Raw genomic sequence first — 9,759 nt, 5'->3', positions numbered from 1 at the left:
TACTTGTCCAGCAGGCTCTGAACCTGTTCAGGTTTGAGAGGAGGGTAGAGGATCTCGTTGAGACGAGGGTCTCTCTGTCGGACGTTTATAAAGTCAGTCAGCTGCTCCACTGTCAGGTAGGGTTTGCTTTTAGCTCCACTAGGAGAGAGGGAAGAGGGAAGAAGATGGAGGAAGATAGCGGAGGAGAGGAGAGAGGGAGGAGAGACGAGAGGGAGGAGAGCAGAAAGGGGGGAGAGGAGAGGGAGGAGAAGCAGGGAACAAGATATGAGAGGAGATAAATGGATAGAAAGAGAATGAAAGAGAGAAAGAGATGAGGAAAGGGAGGAGAAGCAGGGAACAAGATATGAGAAGAGATAAATTGATAGAAAGAGAATGAAGGAGAGAAAGAGATGAGGAAAGGGAGGAGAAGCAGGGAACAAGATATGAGAGGAGATAAATGGATAGAAAGATAATGAAAGAGAGAAAGAGAGAATGAAGGAGAGAAAGAGAGAATGAAGGATAGAAAGAGAAAGAAAGAGAGAAAGAGATGAGGAAAGGGAGGAGAAGCAGGGAACAAGATGAGAGGAGATAAATGGATAGAAAGAGAATGAAAGAGAGAAAGAGAGAATGAAGGAGAGAAAGAGAGAATGAAGGATAGAAAGAGAATGAAAGAGAGAAAGAGATGAGGAAAGGGAGGAGAAGCAGGGAACAAGATATGAGAGGAGATAAATGATAGAAAGAGAATGAAAGCGAGAAAGAGATGAGGAGAGGGAGAAAGAGAATGAAGGCGAGAAAGAGAATGAAAGAGAGAAAGAGAATGAAGAAGAGAAAGAGATGAGGAAAGGGAGGATCAAATGTGTTAAGTCAATTATGAGCTCTGATTATAAATCCTTTCATATCCCTGTTTCTACCAGAACATATCGAATTTCTCTCTCTCTCTCTCTCTCTCTCTCTCTCTCTCTCTCTCTGAAGATTGCTTGAAGGAAGAACGGCAAAGTGATTTACACTTTTAACATAAAAAAAAGACACAAAACCACAAAGGACAAAGTTCATCATCAAATTGCTCTAGAGTGTGGCAATTTAGTTTCAACTCACTTTAAACTTGTTTAACAGGACTTTTCCACGTTGAAGAAGGACAAGTGTATTTTACTGTTTAAATGTCCTAATATGAGCCTTAATAATGCAAAAGTGTAGTACTAAGTACTAAGTACTATGCTTGTTAGTTCTGGGTAGCTCTGAGCGATAGTTGTCTTACATTTCAGAGAAGATATTGTCAATTTCTGGTCGAGGACAGATGTTGGTGAGGAACACTTTGTAGAGCTCTGGAGTGAAGTCTTCTTGTGGGATACAATCACTCTGGAGAGAGAAAGGGAGAAAAATCATGGAGAAAAAAGTAACAGATATATAGGTTATAGGTTTAGCTTACAGTACAGTCAAAATGACACCAGAATGTTTAACAGGGTTCCAACGCCATCAATTCAGGAAGTACATTGACAGAACTGAAATGGAATTGACCCCATCATTTTGAAGGCAGTGGGTGGCAGGTGGCCTAGCTGTTAGAGCGTTGGGCCAGTAACAGAAAGGTCCCAGGTTTAAACACCTGAGCTGACAAGGTGTAAAATCTGTCGATTTGGCCTTGAGCAAGGCACTTAACCTTAATTTGCTCCAGGGGCACCGTACTACTATGGCTGACCCTGTAAAACAACACATTTCACTGCACCTGTCCAGTCTACGTAACAATACATATTTTTTTACATTATAATTTTTTGTGAGGTTAGCAGCACTAACGTTTAGTTTTAATTAACAGTACAAAGCAACACAACAAATCCCAGCAGACCTTCAAACAGCCATGCATCTCTCTCCCTACCTCTCCCCCTGCAGCTAATTATCTACACTCTGAGTTAATGTGTGTTTGTATGTGTGTGTACGTTTGCATGCGTTTGTGCGCACATTGGCGTATGAGTGTGTGTGTATGCGTGCATACACTGGCGTGTGTGTGTTACTAATTGCTTGCTATTCCTTGCAGACAGTGTTATTGTACTGTGACAAACAGTACATTAGAGGAACTACAGAGAATACAGAGGCTTTTCCCCTGTGACATCTGGCTGGGGGAAACAACTTCTGTCATCACACACAGACAGACACATGTGCTCTCTCTCTCTCTCTCTCTCTCTCTCTCTCTCTCTCTCTCTCTCTCTCTCTCTCCTCTCTCTCTCTCTCTCTCTCTCTCTCTCTCTCTCTCTCTCTCTCTCTCTCTCTCTCTCTCTCTCTCTCTCTCTCTCTCTCTCTCTCTCTCTCTCTCTCTCTCTCTCTCTCTCTCTCTCTCTCTCTCTCTCTCTCTCTCTCCTCTCTCTCTCTCTCTCTCTCTCTCTCTCTCTCTCTCTCTCTCTCTCTCTCTCCCTCTCTCTCTCTCTCTCTCTCTCTCTCTCTCTCTCTCCTGTATCAATAACCGAGACAAAAAAAATTGCTCTTATGATGGGAAATCATGTGAATGACTAAAAAGGATGAATCCACACCAATTACATTCCTTAAATAGCAATTATGGTCAGATCTGCTGGTGTATGGAACGTTACTGTGTGGATGAACAAGAGAGAGAGAGAGATGGAGAGAGAGAGAGAGTGAGCGAGAGAGAGGCAGAGAGAGAGAGAGAGATTACTGTGAGACTTTAAAACTCTATAAACGTACACTCAGAACCAAAAAAGCACAGTACAACAGCAAGCAGCTGACACTAATTGAGGAGCCCATAAACACAAACAACTTCTGGCAAAATTGGAAAAAAATTAAAAAATCTAAACAAGAGGGATTAGCTATACAAAATGGTGACATATGGACAACCCATTTTAAAACACTCTACAACACCATTCATATTGACACAAACGCAGAACAACGCCAAATTCATGAGAAGTTGAATGGATTAGAAAAAGCTACAAAGGACAATCAAAATCTATTGGACTCCCCAATTACTGACCAGGAGCTCTATAAGAAACGTCAGGCTCTCAAATTTAAAAAAGCATGCGGACCTGATGGCATCCTAAATGAGATGCTCAACCTCACTAGTGCAAAATTTAAATTGGCTATATTAAAACTGTTTAATTGATCCTGAGTGTAGGTTATTTCCCTGACATCTGGAATCAAGGACTCATAACCCCAATCTTTAAAAACGGAGACAAATTTGACCCTAACAATTTCAGAGGCATTTGTGTGAACAGTAACCTGGGGAAGGTTTTCTGTAGTATTATACATGTAAGAGTTCTAAACTTCCTTAATAAGCACAATGTCTTGAGTAAAAGCCAAATTAGATTTATACCAAAACATCGCACAACTGATCATATTTACACCTTACACACCCTGATAGATAAACATGTCCACCAAAATAATGCCAAAATATACGCTTGCTTTATCGACTTACAAAAAGCATTTGATTCTATTTGGCATACAGGACTGTTCTACAAAGTTATTGAAAGTGGTGTAGGGGGTAAAACATATGACATAATTAAATCAATGTATACTGGCAATATGTGCAGCATTAAAATTGGCAAGAAAATAACAGAATTCTTTAACCAGGGGCGGGGCCTTCGTCAGGGTTGCAATCTGAGCCCTGCACTTTTCAATATTTGCCTCAATGAATTGGCCACTATTCTAGAAAAATCCTCAGCCCCTGGTGTTAGTCTCCACAATTCAGAAGTTAAATGCCTACTCTTCGCAGATGACCTATGCCTGCTGTCACCCACAGCACATGGCCTACAGCAGAGCCTGGAGCTGCTAGAGCAGTACTGCCAGACCTGAGCCCTGGCAGTAAACCCCAAAAAGACTAAAATAATGATTTTCCAGAGAAGATCCAGATCTCAGGGAATTAGACCAAAGTTCTCAATTGGTACAAAATATATAGAGTACTGCACACACTACAATTACTTAGGTTTAAAAATAAGCTCAACTGGACACCTTAATGAGGCAGTGAATGAACTGAGAGAGAAAGCACGCAGGGCATTCTACGCCATTAAAAAGCTAATTCAACTAATTGAATATGTCATTGAACCAATTGCACTTTATGGCAGCGAGGTGTGGGGTCGACTTGCAAAACAAGATTTCATCAAATGGGACAAACACCCCATTGAAACCCTGCATGCAGAGTTCTGTAAGATTCTACTACATGTCCAGAGGAAAACTATAAACAATGCATGCAGGGCAAAATTAGGCCAATATCCACTAATAATAAAAACTCAAAAAAGAGCAATTAAGTTTTGGAAACATCTAAAATACAGTGATCCCCTCTCATATCACTACCAAGCCCTGCAATGCCAAGAGCTGAGCAAAGAAAAGAGTCCCCTCGTCCAGCTCGTCCTGGGGCTGAATTCAAAAAACCTGTTCTACTAACACACTGAAGCCTCAGGACCAGAACATCCAATCAATCAGGATAAACCAAATTACAACACAGTCAAAACGAAACTATATTGTTTATTGGGAAACACAAGCACAAACACAAAGCAAAATGCAGTGCTATCTGGCCCTAAATCGACAGTACACTGTGGCTAAATATGTGACCATGGTTACTGATAAAAATAAAAAAACTTGACAAAGTACAGGCTCAGTGAGCACAGTCTTGCCATTGAAGGGCAGACACAGGAAAACCTGGCTCCCTGTAGAGGAAAGGCTGTGCAACCACTGCACAACAGCAGAACCTGAGACGGAGCTGCATTTTCTGACAAAATGTCAAAAATATAAAACAATTAGAGAGTGTCATTTCCCCAAATTTGAAACCCTTATTCAAGGTTTCAAAGACCTCTCTGATGAGGATAGGCTGCCCGTCCTGTTGGGGGAGGACGCAGAGAGCTGTGGGTTGGCAGCGCACTACATTGCTGCCTGACATAAGTTGAGGGACAGTGTCTGACAGACCAATCCACCTGCACATGTACTCTACTGTATGTTTATTATTATTGTTCAATGTATGGTTATTTTGACACTTGGTTATTGTTGTTACTGTTGTCCCGTTGACAATTTTGATTCTCATTTTTATTTTTATGTTGTAAATATCCAAAATAAGCTTTGGCAATATGTACATTGTTACGTCATGCCAATAAAGCAAATTGAATTGAATTGAATTGAGAGGAGAGAGATGGAGAGAGAGAGAGGCAGAGAGAGAGAGGAGAGAGAGAGGAGAGAGATGAGAGAGAGAGAGAGAGGCAGAGAGAGAGAGGCAGAGTGAGAGAGATAGAGAGAGAGGAGAGAGATGAGAGAGAGAGAGGCAGAGAGAGTGAGAGAGATAGAGGGGGAGAGGGAGAGATGGGGAGAGAGAAAGGCAGAGAGAGAGAGAGAGAGATGGGTTGATTGTTGATAGAATATTAAAAAGATAGCATATAGATAATGAATGGAGATGAACAGAGATAGATAGGCAGAGGAAGAGAACGATAGAGTGATAGAGAGAGGGAATAAGCGCTTCTTACCCGTCCAGAAGGGAGGTTGCAGTTCTCCAGAGCTGTCTCTACTCGTTTCCTGTCTGCTGAGAACATCCTGAAGATGCTGACGAAACAACAGTTACACAATCACACACACACACACACACACACACACACACACACACACACACACACACACACACACACACACACACACACACACACACACACACACACACACACACACACACACACACACACACACACACACACCTCAGGAACATGAATAGAGCACCAGACAACATATACAGCAGGGATCCTCTACTAGATTCAGCCGCGGGCCAGAACATAATTACAAGTCATTTGTAGACTGAAAATTGACCGCAAGAAGCCCAAACAGATATAGTATTTGACTAAAACAATAATTTCAAACCTTTCTTAAATTGGTTAAATCACGTGTGCCTCTCTACTATGTGTGAGAATACTTGGGAACATATTCCCAAAATGTAAATCACTTGGAGCTCATTTCCTGGTGTTTTTACAGTCGTACATGTCCAACAATGAAATTTAAAAAATGAAAAGGTAAAAAAATATTTGGAGACTTGGGGGGCCAAATTAAACCTGTCCCGCTGGCCGACAGTTGGGAAACCCTGCTATACAGCATCACAGGTACTACCAACCAATTCATACAGGCAGCTTCACACATCACACACATACCAGAGAAGCATTAACACAACATCATAAACAATGGAGAACCTTTTCATATAGCCTTACACACATTGGAGAAGCATTAACACAACATCATAGTTACTTTCACACACACCACAGAACCATCCATATAACGTCTCACACACCACAGAACCATCCATATAACGTCTCACACACCACAGAACTATTCATATAACGTCTCACACAACACAGAACCATCCATATATCGTCTCACACAACACAGAACCATCATATAACGTCTCACACACCACAGAACCATCATATAACGTCTCACACACACCACAGAACTATCCATATAACGTCTCACACACCACAGAACCATCTATATAACGTCTCACACACCACAGAACTATCCAAATAGCGTCTCACACACCACAGAACTATCCATATAGCGTCTCACACACCACAGAACCATCTTTATAACGTCTCACACACACCACAGAACCATCATATAACGTCTCACACACCACAGAACCATCATATAACGTCTCACACTCACCACAGAACTATCCATATAGCGCCTCACACACCACAGAACCATCTTTATAACGTCTCACACACACACACCACAGAACCATCATATAACGTCTCACACACCACAGAACCATCATATAACGTCTCACACACCACAGAACCATCATATAACGTCTCACACACACCACAGAACTATCCATATAGCGTCTCACACACCACAGAACCATCTTTATAACGTCTCACACACACACACCACAGAACCATCATATATCGTCTCACACACCACAGAACCATCATATAACGTCTCACACACACCACAGAACTATCCATATAGCGTCTCACACACCACAGAACCATCTTTATAACGTCTCACACACACACACCACAGAACCATCATATATCGTCGCACACACACCACAGAACTATCCATATAACGTCTCACACACACACACCACAGAACCATCATATAACGTCGCACACACACCACAGAACTATCCATATAACGTCTCACACACACACACCACAGAACCATCCATATAACGTCTCACACATCACAGAACCATCCATATAACGTCTCACACACCACAGAACTATCCATATAACGTCTCACACATCACAGAACCATCCATATAACGTCTCACACAACACAGAACCATCATATAACGTCTCACACACACACACCACAGAACCATCCATATAACGTCTCACACAACACAGAACCATCCATATAACGTCTCACACAACACAGAACCATCCATATAACGTCTCACACACCACAGAACCATCATATAACGTCTCACACACCACAGAACTATCCATATAACGTCTCACACACACCACAGAACCATCCATATAACGTCTCACACGCCACAGAACCATCATATAATGTCTCACACAACACAGAACCATCCATATAACGTCTCACACACCACAGAACCATCCATATAACGTCTCACACAACAGAGAACCATCCATATAACGTCTCACACACCACAGAACCATCATATAACGTCTCACACACCACAGAACCATCATATAACGTCTCACACACACCACAGAACCATCATATAACGTCTCACACACACCACAGAACCATCATATAACGTCTCACACACACCACAGAACCATCATATAACGTCTCACACAACAGAGAACCATCCATATAACGTCTCACACACCACAGAACCATCATATAACGTCTCACACACCACAGAACCATCATATAACGTCTCACACACACCACAGAACCATCCATATAACGTCTCACACACACCACAGAACCATCATATAACGTCGCACACACCACAGAACTATCCATATAACGTCTCACACACCACAGAACCATCATATAACGTCTCACACACCACAGAACCATCCATATAACGTCTCACACACACCACAGAACCATCCATATAACGTCTCACACACCACAGAACCATCATATAACGTCGCACACACCACAGAACTATCCATATAACGTCTCACACACCACAGAACTATCCATATAACGTCTCACACACCACAGAACCATCATATAACGTCTCACACACCACAGAACCATCCATATAACGTCTCACACACCACAGAACCATCCATATAACGTCTCACACCACAGAACTCTCCATATAACGTCTCACACACCACAGAACCATCCATATAACGTCTCACATCACAGAACCATCCATATAACGTCTCACACACCACAGAACTCTCCATATAACGTCTCACACACCACAGAACCATCATATAACGTCTCACACATCACAGAACCATCCATATAACGTCTCACACACCACAGAACCATCCATATAGCGTCTCACACACACCACAGAACCATCCATATAACGTCTCACACACCACAGAACCATCATATAACGTCTCACACACACCACAGAACCATCCATATAACGTCTCACACACCACAGAACCATCATATAACGTCTCACACAACACAGAACCATCCATATAACGTCTCACACACCACAGAACCATCCATATAACGTCTCACACACCACAGAACCATCTTTATAACGTCTCACACACCACAGAACCATCCATATAACGTCTCACACACCACAGAACCATCTTTATAACGTCTCACACACACCACAGAACCATCCATATAACGTCTCACACACCACAGAACCATCCATATAACGTCTCACACAACACAGAACCATCCATATAACGTCTCACACACCACAGAACCATCCATATAACGTCTCACACAACACAGAACCATCTATATAGCGTCTCACACACCACAGAACCATCCATATAACGTCTCACACACCACAGAACCATCCATATAACGTCTAACACACCACAGAACCATCCATATAACGTCTCATACACCACAGAACCATCCATATAACGTCTCACACACCACAGAACCATCCATATAACGTCTCACACACCACAGAACCATCTTTATAACGTCTCACACACACCACAGAACCATCCATATAGCGTCTCACACACCACAGAACCATCCATATAACGTCTCACACACCACAGAACCATCATATAACGTCTCACACACCACAGAACCATCCATATAACGTCTCACACGCCACAGAACCATCCATATAACGTCTCACACACCACAGAACCATCATATAACGTCTCACACACCACAGAACCATCATATAACGTCTCACACACCACAGAACTATCCATATAACGTCTCACACACCACAGAACCATCATATAACGTCTCACACCACAGAACTCTCCATATAACGTCTCACACACCACAGAACCATCCATATAACGTCTCACACACCACAGAACCATCCATATAACGTCTCACACACCACAGAACCATCTTTATAACGTCTCACACACACCACAGAACCATCCATATAACGTCTCACACACCACAGAACCATCCATATAACGTCTCACACCACAGAACTCTCCATATAACGTCTCACACACCACAGAACCATCATATAACGTCTCACACCACAGAACTCTCCATATAACGTCTCACACACCACAGAACCATCATATAACGTCTCACACACCACAGAACCATCATATAACGTCTCACACACCACAGAACCATCTATATAACGTCTCACACACCACAGAACCATCTATATAACGTCTCACACAACACAGAACTATCCATATAACGTCTCACACCACAGAACCATCCATATAACGTCTCACACCACAG

General features: G+C 42.3%; 1 protein-coding gene across 7 annotated transcripts in view; it reads right to left on the bottom strand.

Moving 5' to 3' along the window:
- LOC129825349 (1-phosphatidylinositol 4,5-bisphosphate phosphodiesterase beta-1-like) overlaps nt 1-9,759 on the bottom strand; it is a 285,736-nt gene that overhangs the window by 94,432 nt on the left and 181,545 nt on the right. For all 7 annotated transcript variants that reach the window (XM_055885380.1, XM_055885381.1, XM_055885375.1 and 4 more), the window contains exons 7-9: nt 5,421-5,496; nt 1,235-1,335; nt 1-138 (exon numbers count right to left, since the gene is read on the bottom strand). The exon at nt 1-138 is cut by the window's left edge and continues 29 nt beyond it. In XM_055885380.1, coding sequence (XP_055741355.1) covers nt 1-138; nt 1,235-1,335; nt 5,421-5,496 — 315 coding nt within the window. The remainder of the gene's footprint in view (nt 139-1,234; nt 1,336-5,420; nt 5,497-9,759) is intronic.

The sequence above is a fragment of the Salvelinus fontinalis genome, chromosome 27 (assembly GCF_029448725.1).
Source record: "Salvelinus fontinalis isolate EN_2023a chromosome 27, ASM2944872v1, whole genome shotgun sequence".
NCBI classification, from domain to species: domain Eukaryota; kingdom Metazoa; phylum Chordata; class Actinopteri; order Salmoniformes; family Salmonidae; genus Salvelinus; species Salvelinus fontinalis.
Note: the sequence above shows the minus strand (reverse complement) of the source record. Positions and strands in the feature narration are given on the sequence as shown.